The sequence below is a fragment of the Entelurus aequoreus genome, linkage group LG14, assembly GCF_033978785.1.
Source record: "Entelurus aequoreus isolate RoL-2023_Sb linkage group LG14, RoL_Eaeq_v1.1, whole genome shotgun sequence".
NCBI classification, from domain to species: Eukaryota; Metazoa; Chordata; class Actinopteri; order Syngnathiformes; family Syngnathidae; genus Entelurus; species Entelurus aequoreus.
The window spans coordinates 12,270,783-12,288,523 of NC_084744.1; the positions used below are offsets into that span (position 1 = coordinate 12,270,783).

General features: G+C 39.7%; 1 protein-coding gene across 5 annotated transcripts in view; it reads left to right on the plus strand.

Annotated features, from left to right (window-relative positions):
* Positions 1 to 17,741, plus strand: part of srpx (sushi-repeat containing protein X-linked) — a 50,021-nt gene that overhangs the window by 3,979 nt on the left and 28,301 nt on the right. For 2 of the 5 annotated variants that reach the window (XM_062068935.1, XM_062068937.1), the window contains exons 2-3: positions 2,566 to 2,620; positions 4,696 to 4,938. The exons of 2 other annotated variants lie outside the window; for them this stretch is intronic. In XM_062068935.1, coding sequence (XP_061924919.1) covers positions 4,872 to 4,938 — 67 coding nt within the window. In that variant the 5' untranslated portion in view covers positions 2,566 to 2,620; positions 4,696 to 4,871. The remainder of the gene's footprint in view (positions 1 to 2,565; positions 2,621 to 4,695; positions 4,939 to 17,741) is intronic. One more of the 5 variants, XM_062068936.1, reaches the window with a different exon arrangement.

Sequence of the window (17,741 nt, forward strand, 5' to 3'; positions counted from 1 at the left end):
TACTTAAACTACTAAATAAGGTTCCCACTTATGCTACCAAATATGGTTTCCACTAAAGTTAACAATATGGTTCTCACTTCAGATACCAAATACGGTTCCCACTTAATATACCAAATATGGTTCCCACTAAAAGTTAACAATATGGTTTCTACTTAAGATACCAAATATGTAATCTCATGTCATTCAAGCGATCGCAACTGGACTGTTTGGTTTGTCTTGGAATACGTTTCGCCTCTCATCTGAGTAGGCTTCATCAGTTCATGCTTATAGACTTAGAGGCCTACTGAAATGAATTTTTTTTATTTAAACGGGGATAGCAGATCTATTCTATGTGTCATACTTGATCATTTCGCGATATTGCCATATTTTTGCTGAAAGGATTTAGTATAGAACAACGACGATAAAGATTGCAACTTTTGGTATCTGATAAAAAAAAGGCTTGCACCTACCGGAAGTAGCGTGACGTAGTCAGTTGAACATATAAGCAAAGTTCCCTATTGTTTACAATGATGGCCGCATGAAGTGAGAGAGATTCGGACCGAGAAAGCGACAATTTCCCCATTAATTTGAGCGAGGATGAAAGATTTGTGGATGAGTAAAGTGCAAGTGAAGGACTAGTGGGGAGTTGAAGCTATTCAGATAGGGAAGATGCTGTGAGAGCCGGGGGTGACCTGATATTCAGCTGGGAATGACTACAACAGTAAATAAACACAAGACATATATATACTCTATTAGCCACAACACAACCAGGCTTATATTTAATATGCCACAAATTAATCCTGCATAAAAACACCTGCGTGTTTGTTATGCTAGCTCCTAGCTCCTCTGCTAGCTCCTAGCTCCATAGAACACGCCAATACAATTCAAACACCTGATCAACACACACAATCACTCAGCCCAAAAGACAGTTTACCTAACCCAAGGTTCATAAAGCTTATATATTTTTAAAAAGTTACGTACGTGACGCGCACATACGGTCAAGTTATCGAATGTTTAGCAGCCAAGGCTGCATACTCACGGTACCTGATATTCAGCTGGGAATGACTACAACAGTAAATAAACACAAGACATATATATACTCTATTAGCCACAACACAACCAGGCTTATATTTAATATGCCACAAATTAATCCTGCATAATAACACCTGCGTGTTTGTTATGCTAGCTCCTAGCTCCTCTGCTAGCTCCTAGCTCCATAGAACACGCCAATACAATTCAAACACCTGATCAACACACACAATCACTCAGCCCAAAAGACCGTTCACCTAACCCAAGGTTCATAAAGCTTATATATTTTTAAAAAGTTACGTACGTGACGCGCACGTACGGTACGGTACGTGTTATGCTAGCTCCTAGCTCCTCTGCTAGCTCCTAGCTCCATAGAACACGCCAATACAATTCAAACACATGATCAACACACACAATCACTCAGCCCAAAAGACCGTTCACCTAACCCAAGGTTCATAAAGCTTATATATTTTAAAAAAGTTACGTACATACGCAAAAAAAAGCCAAAGCTGCATACTCACAGTAGCACGTCTGCGTCTTTGTCATCCAAATCAAAGTAATCCTGGTAAGAGTCTGTGTTGTCCCAGTTCTCTACAGGCGTCTGTGTATCCAAATCAAAAGTCCTCCTGGTTAGAGTCTCTGTTATCCGAGTTCTTCCATCTTGACTGCATCTTTCGGGAATGTAAACAAAGAAGCGCCGGCTGTGTACTGTTGTGGCTGACTACGTTCGAAAAATACGTCCATTTCGCACCGACAACTTTCTTCTTTGCTTGCTTGGCTTCCTTCTCCATAATGCAATGAACATGATTGAAACAGATTCACGAACACAGATGTCCAGAATACTGTGGAATTATGAAATGAAAACAGAGCTTTTTCGTATCGGCTTCAATGTGGAAGGCATACCCGTGTTCGCCGGTCTACGTCACGCGCATACGTCATCCGCAGAGGCGTTTCGAACCGGAAGTTTAGCGGCAAATTTAAAATGTCACTTTATAAGTTAACCCGGCCGTATTGGCATGTGTTATAATGTTAAGATTTCATCATTGATATATAAACTATCAGACTGCGTGGTCGGTAGTAGTGGGTTTCAGTAGGCCTTTAGATTGGTCAGATCTAGTCTTAGATTTAGATTGGTCAGCTTTGATCAATCTAAATCTATGACCATGAACTGATGAAGCTTAATGAGGTATCGGCACCATTCATTCTCACATTGGTGGTAAGCTACATTTGTAGCCAGAACTGGGTAGACTGACAGCAACATGGCTGCCAATTTGTGCCTTCGACCTCCCCGACAACCACCAAGCATTCATTTACATTCACGTTAGTGGATTAACAAAACATACCATATTTTTCAGACTATTTGACGATTATAAGGTGCACTGTTGATGAACGCCTCTATTCAGGTCTATTGTCATTCACAAAGCGCACTGGATTATAAGGCTTATTAAATGGGTCATATAACGATTTTTTTTCTACATTTAAAACACTTAATTGTGGCCTACATAACATGTAATAGTGGTTCTTTGGTCAGTCTTTCACATAAATTCTGTTTTACAGATTGTGATGTGATGTCAAGCCGTTTTCTGAACGTCTCTTCAGGATGCACCGTTTGGTGGGTTGATCTTATTTATGTGGCTCCACTTCGACAGCATCTTCTCCCCGTCATCTTTTGTTGTCGTTTTTAGCGCTTCCATAGCGAATCTACTGACAGATTAAGTTAGAACTGTACGGTATTTTATATTAGAAATGGCAGCAGTGGCGGATGAATGCCCCACAAGACTATAGAAAAAAAGAAGGATATTATTGACTATTCTCACGCACTAATTGACTGAAAGAGTGCTCACTTGCAACTTTAATGTTATCGATGGTAATATGCATTTTTAGACAATATGATTTGCCTGAGCGGCTAGGAGACCAGAGAGTAACAAGCGGTAGAAAAACGATTAGAAAAAACAACTAGTGACTTCCCGCGGGCCGGATTTTGGACGCTGGCGGGCCGTACTTTACCGCTGCCGGATATTTTTATTTAATGAATAAAGGGTTTGTTTGTTCTCTATATCCAACATTATGTATTATTCTAACTGATCTTTTTTTGTAACACCGTTAATGAATGAAGTGTACTTTTGTAGCTATTTCCCCATATTTCTACACAATATCTCAGATATGGTAACACTAGCGAGCAGTAGAGAATATGAAGTGATTTGTGGTCTAGAACATGTTTTGCTTTATTCATTATTGTTTCTTGCTACTTTATGTTGTATATTTTTTACATGAGATTTCCAGTTCAATTGATCATCAATCATTATATAAGTGAAAAAAGAAGTGTGTCAAATGTGTCCTCTCTTTAAAGGCCTACTGAAACCCACTACTACCGACCACGCAGTCTGATAGTTTATATATCAATGATGAAATCTTAGCATTATAATACATGCCAATACGGCCGGGTTAACTTATAAAGTGACATTTTAAATTTGCCGCTAAACTTCCGGTTCGAAACGCCTCTGAGGATGACGTATGCGCGTGACGTAGACCGGCGAACACGGGTATGCCTTCCACATTGAAGCCAATACGAAAAAGCTCTGTTTTCATTTCATAATTCCACAGTATTCTGGACATCTGTGTTCGTGAATCTGTTGCAATCATGTTCATTGCATTATGGAGAAGGAAGCTGAGCAAGCAAAGAAGAAAGTTGTCGGTGCGAAATGGACGTATTTTTCGAACGTAGTCAGCAACAACAGTACACAGCCGGCGCTTCTTTGTTTACATTCCCGAAAGATGCAGTCAAGATGGAAGAACTCGGATAACAGAGACTCTAACCAGGAGGACTTTTGACTTCGATACACAGACGCCTGTAGAGAACTGGGACAACACAGACTCTTATCAGGATTACTTTGATTTGGATGACAAAGACGCAGACGTGCTACTGTGAGTATGCAGCTTTGGCTTCTAAACATTTGATCGCTTGACCGTATGTGCGCAACTTTTTTTTGCGTATGTACGTAACTTTTTTAAAATATATAAGCTTTATGAACCTTGGGTTAAGTGAACGGTCTTTTGGGCTGAGTGATTGTGTGTGTTGATCAGGTGTTTGAATTGTATTGGCGTGTTCTATGGAGCTAGGAGCTAGCATAGGAGCTAGGAGCTAGCATAACAAACACGCAGGTGTTTTTATGCAGGATTAATTTGTGGCATATTAAATATAAGCCTGGTTGTGTTGTGGCTAATAGAGTATATATATGTCTTGTGTTTATTTACTGTTGTAGTCATTCCCAGCTGAATATCAGGTCACCCCCGGCTCTCACAGCATCTTCCCTATCTGAATAGCTTCAACTCCCCACTAGTCCTTCACTTGCACTTTACTCATCCACAAATCTTTCATCCTCGCTCAAATTAATGGGGAAATTGTCGCTTTCTCGGTCCGAATCTCTCTCACTTCATGCGGCCATCATTGTAAACAATAGGGAACTTTGCGTATATGTTCAACTGACTACGTCACGCTACTTCCGGTAGGGGCAAGCCTTTTTTTTTTATCAGATACCAAAAGTTGCAATCTTTATCGTCGTTGTTCTATACTAAATCCTTTCAGCAAAAATATGGCAATATCGCGAAATGATCAAGTATGACACATAGAATAGATCTGCTATCCCCGTTTAAATTAAAAAAAATCATTTCAGTAGGCCTTTAAAGGTGATGAAGAGTCCATGTCAGTGGGTGAGCCACACTGTGTGTTCTCTTGTTTGTGGAGCAAAGAGGCGGGCCTTTCTTTAAGGGGGGAAAAGAAGGAATGCGCTGGAAGTTTTCCTGCACACGTTTGAGGAGCGTCTTTTCCCGTCCTTGTCCTGTCCTGTCCCGCTTCTCACGGCATGGACATGTGGTCCACTCTGCTGCTCCTGTGCGGCGTACACGTCTACTTCTGCTCTGCATACGAAGGTAACAACAACCTACACGATCTCTTTAAAATAGTGTAATTCTTTCTTTTTAGTTGGACGAAGACACCCAGCTGGCTTGGATTGTTTTAAACATGGATCATGTGTTTGCAGCACTGTGTTTAGATGCCGCACAATGGATTTTTTTGGTGAACTTTTTTCTGTGTATGAGGAGGGGGCATGGAGCGGGGGGAGTGCAGTGTGCATGCGGGGGGACAAAAAGCGGCAAAGCGGCCCAGTTTTAACGAGTTAGCAAGCATTTATGGCCACTTATTGCATGTCCAGGCACACACAGACGTGGATTTTAATGAGGTCAGGCTGACTTTTCTTTCCCCAGCCTGGACTTCAAAGGCGTGCGAGCTGTAGGGAATCACACAAGCTGAAACATGAACACATTTGCACATCCACTCTCATGAATGTTTCTTAATGGCAACATTTTGCCAGCTCCATGCAACAAAAGTGCCCCCTGTTTATGCGTGTTAATGGAAAGTTTCTTTCACAGGGGTGTGTTTGTTTGTCCTTTTTGGCCCACTGCATCTTTTTTTTTATTACTACGAGTGTGTGTATGTTGAATGCCAGAATGATTTCTTAGTAACGCTGACATGTCTACGACTAAAGCCAAAAAAAAAAGATGACTTTGGTTGTATTAATGCTGGCAAAAACGTTCCATTTTCAATTTGGTTAAAGTTAAAGTACCACTGATAGTTACACACACACTAGGTGTGGTGGAATTACCATCATTTGACCCATCCCCTTGTTCCACCCCCTGGGAGGTGAGGGGAGCAGTGAGCAGCAGCGGTGGCCACGCTCAGGAATCATTTTGGTGATTTAACCCCCAATTCCAACCCTTGATGCTGAGTGCCAAGCAGGGAGGTAATGGGTCCCATTTTTTTGGGCTTTGGTATGACTCGGCCGGGGTTGTAACTCACGACCTACCGATCTCAGGGCGGACACTCTAACCCGCGGCTCTAGAGCCGCATGCGGCTCTTTAGCGCCGCCCTAGTGGCTCTCTGGAGATTTTTCAAAAATGTATGAAGAATGGAAAAAGATGAGGGGGAAAAAATGTATTTTTTTGTTTAGTATGGTTTCTGTAGGAGGACAAACATGACACAAACCTCCCTAATTGTTATAAATCACACTGTTTATATTAAACATGCTTCACTGATTCGAGTATTTGGCGAGCGCCGTTTTGTCCTACTAATTTTGGCGGTCCTTGAACTCACCGTATAGTTTGTTTACATGTGTAACTTTCTCCGACTTTCTAGGACGTGTTTTATGCCACTTTTATTCTGTCTCATTTTGTCCACCACACTTTTAACGTTGTGCATGAGTGCACAAAGGTGAGTTTTGTTGATGTTATTGACTTGTGTGGAGTGCTAATCAGACATATTTGGTCACTGCATGACTGCAAGCTAATCGATGCTAACATGCTATTTAGGCTAGCGATATGTACATATTGCATCATTATGCCTCATTTGTAGCTATATTTGAGCTCATTTAGTTTCCTTTAAGTCCTCTTAATTAAATGTATATCTCATGACACATGTAATATGGCTTTTAACTTTTTGCGGCTCCAGACAGATGTGTTTTTGTATTTTTGGTCCAATATGGCTCTTTCAACATTTTGGGTTGCCGACCCCTGCTCTAACCACAAGGCAATTGAGCAGGCTGGTGAAAAAGTATTTAGGATAGAGAAGTTTAATGTATTTTTCAACAATTTAGTCATCATTCCCTCATCCCAGATTGGAAATGGTAATGTCCTGTTTGTCTTTTCCTAGACGTCTTACGCCATTCTCAATGAAGATGGATAAGCAAACTTTTTTGTTAGGGGAATTACTTACTTTGACATTGGAGCCATGACCAAATTGTTACCCCCTGTCCCAAGATACAAATGGTAGAGTCCAGTTTGTCTTTTCCTAATGGCATTCTCCGTACAAATTAAATTAGCATGCTAGCTAACATTTGGGCAAACTCAAATATGATGTTACACAAATTTTGCACTTTTATTAGAGGAATTCATTTTGAATGTTTTCCATTCAAGTAACACTTGTTTCATTACGTTTTTCAAGAGGATAGAAAAATGGTAATGTCCTGTTTGTGTTTTCCTCGACGTCTTACGCCATTCTCAATGAAGCCGCTAACTAACGGATAAGCAAACTTTTTTGTTAGGGGAATTACTTACTTTGACATTGGAGCCATGACCAAATTGTTACCCCCTGTCCCAAGATGCAAATAGTAGAGTCCAGTTTGTCTTGTCCTAATGGCATTCTCCGTACAAATTAAATTAGCATGCTAGCTAACATATGAGCAAACTCAAATATGATGTTACACAAAATTTGCATTTTTGTTAGGGGAATTACTTACTTTGACATTGGAGCCATGACCAAATTGTTACCCCCTGTCCCAAGATACAAATAGTAGAGTCCAGTTTGTCTTTTCCTAATGGCATTCTCCGTACAAATTAAATTAGCATGCTAGCTAACATATGGGCAAACTCAAGATGTTAAACACATTTTTCACTTTTGTTAGAGGAATTAATTTTGAATGCTTGCCATTCGAGTAACACTTGTTTCATTGCGTTTTTCCCCAGGATAAAAAAATGGCACTGTTCTTTTGTCTTATTATCATCAGTGAACCAGGAAATAGCCTGCCAGCTAACAAACGGCCAGAATAACTGTGTTCCTTTTGCCTTTCCTCAAGAAAGTTATTTTCTGTTTTTGGGATTTGAGTCAATATGGACTTTCCTGCCCAAAATACTAATACAGTAATAGTGTTCCATCTGGCCAATTTTAATGCCTGGCGTCATTCTACTAGGGTTGTCCCGATACCAATATTTTGGTATCGGTACCAAAATGTATTTCGATACTTTTCAATACTTTTGTAATTAAAAGGGACCACAAACAATTGCCTTATTGGCTGTATTTCAACAGAAAATCTTACGGTACATTAAACATATGTTTCTTATTGCAATCGAAGAACAATTTTGGCCTTAAATAAAATAGTGAACATACTAGACAACTTGTCTTTTAGTAGTAAGGAAGCAAACAAAGGCTCCTAATTTGTCTGCTGACATATGCAGTATCATATTGTGTCATTTCTCATTCTGTTATTTTGTCAAAATTATGAGGGACAAGCTGTAAAAATGGATTTATAATCCGCGTGTTCATTTACTGTTAATATCTACTTACTTTCTGTTTTAACATATTCTATCTACACTTCTGTTAAAATGTAATAATCACTTATTCTTCTATTGTTTGGATACTTTACATTAGTTTTGGAGGATACCCCAAATTTGGGTATCGATCCGATACCAAGTAGTTACAGGATCAAACATTGGTCATATTCAAAGTCCTCATGTGTCCAGGGACATATTTCCTGAGGTTATAAACATAATATGAATTTTAAAAAAAGGAAAAAAAGATTTTTAAAATATCTATGTAATCATAGTAGTATCGACTAGATACGCTTTTGTACTTGATATTATTACAGTGGATGTCCGGTGTGGATCCACCCATGGCATTTGTTTACATTCAGGAATGGCGTCATTAGCGGTGACGCCGGTGAGTTACGGTGTGTAGTGAAGCATGTTTAGCTATTCCTCGTTCTGCAGTAAGAAACGTACTTTATTCGTCGCCATGGAGGCGAGGATTAGTGATTTAGAAGTAGCTAAAACACTGCCGACTGCGGATGGATGTTAGCTGTTAGCTAGCTAGCCATGTCTTAAAGCACCTCTTCCTGAGGGCGTCTCAGTGTTACAGCTTCACCTTTATCGTTAGTTTTTAGGCCAAAATGCGTCCGCTCTCCCTTTTCTGTCTACACACTGTAAAGTAAGTACTCCGTGATTGTGTGCTGCCGAACATGCTCCTCTGCTTGTAAAACCAGGTATGTCACGACAGGACGACGCGCCGTCATGCCCGTAAAAAAAAAAAATGGGGACCCGGTACTTTTCAAACAGTGTATAGAACCGCTTTTGATTCATTAGTGCCACGATACCATACTAGTACCGGTGTACCGTACAACCCTACATTCTACATGAACCTAGAAATAGGCTGTTAGCCAACAAATATTGTTGGATACATTTTTATTTAGTTTCCTCTATTTTTCTTCTGAGTCAGAATGGAAGGTTTGACCACCCCAGAATGCTGATTATAGAATCCTGTCCATTTTTTCAAAGTTCTTGACATTAGTAAGCTCTCAGTAAGCTGTGAAGTCCCCCAAGGCAGTATATTAGGACCTTTACTGTTCCTAATATACATACATGACATGTCATCAGCATGCGACTGTGAATTGTTCTTATTTGCGGATGACTCGGCCCTGCTGGTATCTGGCAAGGACAAGTCACAGGTGGAAAAATCCTCAGTGACGAAATCTGTGGAATCTGCACCTAAAGAAAGTCAGTGACTTCACTATCAAAGTGGGTGACAATGTTATCACCAGGAACGATGAGGTCCCCTACCTCGGCTCCACCCTGTGATAAAATTCAACCAAGGTAATCAAAAAGGTCAACCAACAAACAAGATTTCTGTACAGAAGCTCCTCTCTGGTCAACAAAAACACCATGAGGACCCTTACAGGAATTCTCATCCAACCGTTTTTCGATTATGCGTGCACCTCCTGATATCACAGCACCTCAAAAACCCTCAAATCAAGACAACAAACATCCCAAAACAAGCTAATCAGGCTACTTCTCGACCTCCTGTCCAGATCCCACCTCACTCCGACCCACTTCTCCAAAGTGGGCTGGCTCAGGGGGGGGGGGGGACAGAGTCAAACAACTTTCACTGAACCTCGTATTCAAAATTTGCTACACCTCCTTGATACCGATGTACATGTCAAAGCACTTCTTGAATGACCGCAATGACCACAACACCAGAGGGAGCTCCACAAACCACATGGAACCCAGATTCCGATGTAAAAAGGGTCTTAATTCATTCTCCTTCTATGCCACACCAATATGGAATGTACTCCCAACAGGTGTAAAAGAAAGTGCTTCCGTTTCTTCCTTCAAAACCGCACTGAAAGAGCACCTCCAGGCGGCTACAGATTTGACCTAACACTACCCCTCACCCTCTCCACATCCCATCTCAGGATTGTAAATAATTGTAACTTTTTCTCATACTCTCTGAGCTTTTACCGCTCACTTCTAGCTCTAAATAGTCTACAAAGTTGTGACCTACATTTGTACTTCATTACAACGTCTATTAGTGTAACATTACACATAGTTTGTAGAGTAACACTGTGTTTGAATATAGGAAAATAAAACACTGATCACTTAATTAAGTGATTATTTGGCATACCCGTCAATGGAGCCCGCGTACCACTACAGTAGTGTTGTCCCGATACCAATATTTTGGTACTGGTACCAAAATGATTTAGATACTTTTCTAAATAAAGGGCACCAAAAAAAATTGCATTATTGGCTTTATTTTAACAAAAAATATTACAGTACATTAAACATGTTTTTCTTATTGCAAGTTTGTCCTTAAATAAAATAGTGAACATATGAGACAACCTGTCTTTTATTCGTAAGTAAGCAAACAAAGGCTCCTAATTTAGTCTGCTGACGTACGCAGTAACATATTGTGTCATTTTCCATTCTATTATTTTGTCAAAATTATTAAAGACAAGTAGAAAATGAATTATTAATCTACTTGTTAATATCTGCTTACTTTTCAGAGGCCGAATATGATTCATTAGTATCGCGGTACTATACTAATACCGTACAACCTTACACTACAGTTTTAGAATCACTGATTTACAGTATTTCCGTTACTGCACTAAGTAACATAAAGAAAGTCAAAAAAAGATCTAATCTTATAATGCGTTTAAAGTAAATGCCGTCTCCTCTGCCTCAGCCTGTAACTGCACATTAACATTTATAGGACGTGCTTCTACATAATGACAGCATTTGATGCAAGGCCACAGAGAAAAGCTAATTGGAAATCGCCCTCTGTAATTCCAGGAGGTTTGCGGGGAAGACGATTCTTTCATGACTCTGCTAATAACAGTCTGACATATCTTTTTAACTTGTAATAGCAAGCACCCTGAAGTTAAAAATAAAAGCATGGCAATGGCAGGGTAACGCGCTCGTTAGCTGCGAGATGCGTCACATGCTTTCTGTGGACATATTTTGATGTGAAACATTGGCAGGCCGAGATGAGTCATTAACGCGCGGCTGCAGAGACACGTTTTTGAGCTGCTCAATCCACATCCTCGCCATCAATGCTGGCTTTGGAGCGCTCACACGTCGTCATCTGTTTCGCTTTCGTTCCAACTGTGACTGAGGAATAGCAGTCACGCTCCACTGCAGATTAGAATGCAATCAGGAAGTTTTCCGCAACTTTGTAGGCATATTTTTCCTGTGTAAAAAGCTCCATTTTTGAATTTTACGTAGTGTAACTCGTTTTTGGCTAGTGTGACACCAAAATGTTGTAATTTTTTTTATTGTTATTAGCCTCCCGATATGTGTGGCTTTCCCGCTTCTTGTATCTTCATCTGCTCTCTTGCACAATAAAAGTCAGCGCAGAGTGATGAGTTCAGGCTGTGGTGAAACGCAGTTGTTTAACTTGGCAAATGTTCCACAGTGCAGATGAAGACAAATAGAGTTGACGCTGTTGTGAGTCTCCTCAAATGTCCTCTGATGAGACATAAACTGTTTTCGTTTGAATGATGGCCATAGATAAATATTTCACTCTTTTTTTGGGGCAGTGTTTCTGCTGCTTCAGCCAAACTCCACCATAAAAGGACAATGTACTTTACGGTCATCTTTCACTACATCCCGCTTCAAATATTACGACATCACTACATTGCGGCTAAAAAAAAAAGTTTTGTATATACATATTTTTTGCCTAAATATAGTGTTATTTTGTCTTATATGTTTTACACGGCTGTATTTGTCTTATTTTCTAGTAGGGTTGTACGGTATACCGGTGTTAGTATAGTACAGGGGTCGGCAACCCAAAATGTTGAAAGAGCCATATTGGACCAAAAATACAAAAACACATCTGTCTGGAGCCGCAAAAAGTTAAAAGCCATATTACATGTGTCATGAGATATACATTTAATTAAGAGGACTTAAAGGAAACTAAATGAGCTCAAATATAGCTACAAATGAGGCATAATGATGCAATATGTACATATCGCTAGCCTAAATAGCATGTTAGCATCGATTAGCTTGCAGTCATGCAGTGACCAAATATGTCTGATTAGCACTCCACACAAGTCAATAACATCAACAAAACTCACCTTTGTGCACTCATGCACAACGTTAAAAGTGTGGTGGACAAAATGAGACAGAATAAAAGTGGCATAAAACACGTCCTAGAAAGACGGAGAAAGTTACACATGAAAACAGACTATACGGTGAGTTCAAGGACCGCCAAAATTAGTAGGACAAAACGGCGCTCGCCAAATACTTGAATCAGTGAAGCATGTTTAATATAAACAGTGTGATTTATAACAATTAGGGAGGTTTGTGTCATGTTTGTCCTCCTACAGAAACCATACTAAACAAAAAAATAGATTTTTTCCCCCTCATCTTTTTCCATTCTTCATACATTTTTGAAAAATCTCCAGAGAGCCACTAGGGCGGCGCTAAAGAGCCGCATGCGGCTCTAGAGCCGCAGGTTGCCGACCCCCGGTATAGTACCACGATACTAATGAATCGTATTCGGTACTATACCTCCTCTGAAAAGTACCGGTCCCGCACCCCCCCGCGCCTCCGTCGTCGTCACGTTGTGTAATTGCTGGTTTACGAGCAGACGAGCATGTTCGGCAGCGCACGATCACGGAGTACTTACAAGCAGACACAGTGTGTAGACAGAACAAAGGGAGAACTGATGCATTTTGGCTTAAAAACTAACGATAAAGGTGAAGTTATAACACTGAAACGCCCTCAGGAAGAGGTGCTTTAAGACATGACTAACTAGCTAGCGGCTAACGTCCATCCGCTGTCGGCAGTGTTTTAGCTACTTCTAAGTTTCTTACAAGTATCATCCCTGCAGGACGAGGAATAGCTAAACATGCTTCACTACACACCGTAGCTCACCGGCATCAAAATGTAAACAAAAAACATTGGTGGATCAACACCTGACATCCACTGTAATAATACCTAGTACAACAGTGTATCTAGTCCATACTACCATGATTACATCGATATTTTGTGACTTGTCACAAGATCTTTTTTCCTTTTTAAAAAATTCCTATTATGTTTATAAACTCAGGAAATATGTCCCTGGACACATGAGGACTTTGAATATGACCAAAGTATGATCCTGTAACTACTTGGTATCGGATCGATACCTAAATGTGTGGAATCATCCAAAACTAATGTAAAGTGTCCAAACAACAGAAGAATAAATGATTGATACATTTTGACAGAAGTGTAAATAGAACATGCAAGTAAGCAGATATTAACAGTAAATGAACAAGTAGCTTAATAATTAATTTTCTACCACTTGTCCTTAATAATGTTGACAAAATAATACAATGATAAATGACACAATATGTTACTGCATACGTCAGCAGCTAAATTAGGAGACTTTGTTTGCTTACTTAATAATAAAAGACAAGTTATCTTGTATGTTCACTATTTTATTTAAGAACTAAATTGCAATAAGAAATATATGTTTAATGTACCCTAAGATTTTTTGTTAAAATAAAGCCAATAATGCAATTTTTTGTGATCCCCTTTATTTAGAAAAGTACAGAAAAGTATCATAATAATTTTGGTACCGGTACCAAAATATTGGTATCGGGACAAGACTATTTCCTAGTATTATGTGCTAACAACAACACGGTGGCTAACCTTGCCGCTGCTGTAGCGATGTCAAAAGATGAGACGCAAGACGTTCCAGGACTCGATGTGACTCGGGGCCCCACTTAATGTCATCAGCTGTCCGGGCAATGCTAAGTGGTGATGAACTCTATTGATGCAGTTCATGTCAGCACCACATGACATCGGTGAGCATTTGGCGTGAGTTATGTGGAATGACAATGCAGACACACAATGCTAACAACACGGCTAATGGTCGTAGCTGTGAGTGTCAAGTTGACCAAGTTTTTGCAGAACGTGACAACATTTTTTGTCTTAGTTATTGTCAACGGCCTATTTTCTTTCCCCTGACTAAAATAGGATGATAACTAATCAAAACCAAATGCACGTTGACTAAAACAATGACAAAACTAATTGACAATTTAGTCATCGAATGAAAACAAAACGAAAATCCAAATATATTTAATTTCGTCTTTAGGTGGGTGGGACAATCTATACAATCCCAGTTACATGTAAATCCCGGAGGGGGATCAAATCAGAACTACTGTCTTTGTAAGGCACGGTGTTTTGATTTTTTAATGGAAAAATAAGACTCATAACAAGACCTCAATACAATAGTAAGTAAGTAAGTACATTTTATTTATAAAACGCTTTTCACAGATAAAATCACAAAGCGCTGTACAAAACATAGGTGAAGTAAAACAACAATTCAATATAAAACAACAGGGGCAACATCATCAAAAGGATACAAAGTGGATTGAAAATGATAGTTAAAAGGTGCATTAACTAAAAGCTTTACTAAAAAGAGAAGTTTTCAAATGTTTCTTAAAAGTTTCAACACAGTCAAGATCTGGTGCAAATTTCTCCAGAGAATGGGAGCTATAGCCTGGAATGCCAGGTCTCCACGGGTTTTAAAACAAGTTTTTGGGATCTTTAGAAGACCCTGGCCTGAAGACCGGAGGCTGCGCCCTGAAGAGTAGGGGCATAGCAAGTCAGCGATGTACTGAGGGGCCCCACCATGCAACGCACGGAATGTCAGGACTAAAATCTTAAACTCAATGCGGAATTTAACTGGAAGCCAATGAAGACTGGATAAAACAATATGTTTTCTACACCTGAAAGAATAACGGGAAGATGAGATATATGGACGCACTTTACGGTTGCTGTGCTAGACAACAAGACAAGTTGTAACCCTGCGGCTTGATTTTCTCCCGTAAAAATACAACCAACTTGAAGCGCCATATGCAGGCTAATCGTCAGGACATCTAGTAAGTAAGCCGAAGCTAATATGTCGAAATTACTCATATTGTACTGAATTACTGTTACTATTAAAGATGGTAGAGCAGGAGCAAGACTGCTTACTTCACCATTACTTTTGTAGTACACCATGGGCGAGGTTGCTCGCCAATTTAATAAGCAAGCTACACGTACAGTGCACTATAATCGAAGTCCTCGGCAGACTGTTCACCAATTGACTGCACAACTTGACAACCCAAAAGACCTCTTTTTTTTTCTCGAGCTAACACACGAAGAAAGACAGGTATGTGAGATATATACGTTCTAGATGAATAAATATTTGTTTCTCAGCTGTGGTCAGAAATAATTTTCCACCACTTGTGGCAGTAATGACAATCTCAAATCAGAGTCGTGTATAAAGAGAGTATGGCCACTTAAACGAGAGGCGCCATTTTGTCTGCGGTTCTGTCCGAAAGATTGCAGTCGTTCTGATGTTAGTTTTCCTGACGAAATCAACCAAAACAATTGGTCTAAATGTAGTTCTAAACTTACACCAGCTCATAAACTTACAATAAAACATGCTTTTATTTCATCAAAGTATAATTTTGCGGCCGTATTTGATGTACTCTGCTGCTACCTTCCATACTTCCCAACCTTGAGACCTCCGAATCCGGGAGATGGGGAGGGGGGGTATATATTTTCAAGTATTTCTTATATATACCTGTATATATATATAAAAATAATCCGTTCATGAATGAGTATATCCGTTCGGCCACCGTGTTCAATTATTTTTTCCAATCATTTTGGAACTTGCAAGCGTACTTCTTCTTCTTCGTACTCGTCGTCGCCATGTCTCTTCTTCGTTCTTCTGCTTCGTCTCTGTTATGTTTTTGGACATTACTACTTGCCGTAGTTTTGAAGCAATGCATGATGGGAATCCGGGTGTTGTGCGTCCGTGCATTAACGTGCCGGCTGGAATAAACACACGCTGAGAAATAGCTCCGTGCCTGCCTACTTTATGGGTTATAGATAAACCTATGGATAACGGAGACATATATAATAGTCTCCTTTTCAGGTGAGAGAGGACGCTAAAGGCAGTGCCTTGAAGGCACGCCCCCAATATTGTTGTCCGGGTGGAAATCGGGAGAAATTCGGGAGAATAGTTGCCCCGGGAGATTTTCGGGAGGGGCACTGAAATTCGGGAGTCTCCCAGGAAAATCTGGAGGGTTGGCAAGTATGCTACCTTCATGCAGTGTTGATTGACCAGCAGGCTCTGTAACACGCACCCGACGCTGCAGTAAACATTAAAAAAAATAATACACAGAACCAAAACGATAATTTATTAACCTCATTTTGGACCAACAATCACGGAGAAATTGTTACTTTTGTGTGAAGTATGTCCACTGTGGTGGCTGCCTCCACTGTGCTTTGCCTGTACTGTACTTTTAGACTCAAACAAACTTTATTGATCCGCTATTATCTATTATTACACACCAAATTTGGTTCATTTTACTCCATTAATGTCTAATTCGTCCATTTGTATTTATGTTCGACTTTCTCTTCTGCTGTTACCGAATAGCATTATTGTAGTTTTACTGCGATTCAAGAATAGTCTGTTTATGTCAAATAATCCCTTTAACTGAACAAAACGCAGACTTTGTGTCGTGTGTTTGCCTCGCACAAGAGACCGTAGTTGGTGGCTCTCATCTTTCCTAATTGCCATTAAAAGCTTTCTGCATTTCTCGCGGGTGGAACAGCCTCATGCTGCACAACAGGGCATTTTTACACGCCCAAAAACTAACGAGGAAGCGTCACAGACACATAGCATCGTCCAAAGTTGGTAGCTGTCATGGCGCCCTTTAGTCACATGAGTGCATTTTGACCAATCATCGAGGAGCTCGCCTGAATCCGGGTTGGCTATACTCTCATTATACACGACTCTGCCTCAAACAAAGTCATAGAGAAGTTTCTCCAGTGCAAAAAATATGACTAAAGGGGTGAAGCTGTATTTTCATTTGCGCTTTAATCTTTTTGGCAGCTTATTTAAGAAACATATATTTATTGTTATTTATTATTAATTTAGTTAGGTTTTTGTTTTTTTGCACTGTATGTCAACTTATTTCATCGGTCCCTTCTTTTGCAGAATACTTGATTTAGTATTCATTTTTTAAATCAGCTATAATAATAATAATCGAGATTAACACACGCTTTCATATCATTTGACAAGGATTATCCTGGTAAACTGTAAGTAGGTGTAAGGGTAAAATGACCAATTCAGTGTTAATATTGGAGTGGGCCCCTCTTTATTGGAAAAGTTTGGTTCTGAGGTCAAAAAGGTTAAAAAACCCCGTATTAGAACACTACCCAATGTAAATATCTTAAGTTGACAGAATTATACACTACCGTTCAAAAGTTTGGGGTCACATTGAAATGTCCTTATTTTTGAAGGAAAAGCACTGTACTTTTCAATGAAGATAACTTTCAACTAGTCTTAACTTTAAAGAAATACACTCTATACATTGCTAATGTGGTAAATGACTATTCTAGCTGCAAATGTCTGGTTTTTGGTGCAATATCTACATAGGTGTATAGAGGCCCATTTCCAGCAACTATCACTCCAGTGTTCTAATGGTACAATGTGTTTGCTCATTGGCTCAGAAGGCTAATTGATGATTAGAAAACCCTTGTGCAATCATGTTCACACATCTGAAAACAGTTTAGCTCGTTACAGAAGCTACAAAACTGACCTTCCTTTGGGCAGATTGAGTTTCTGGAGCATCACATTTCTGGGGTCAATT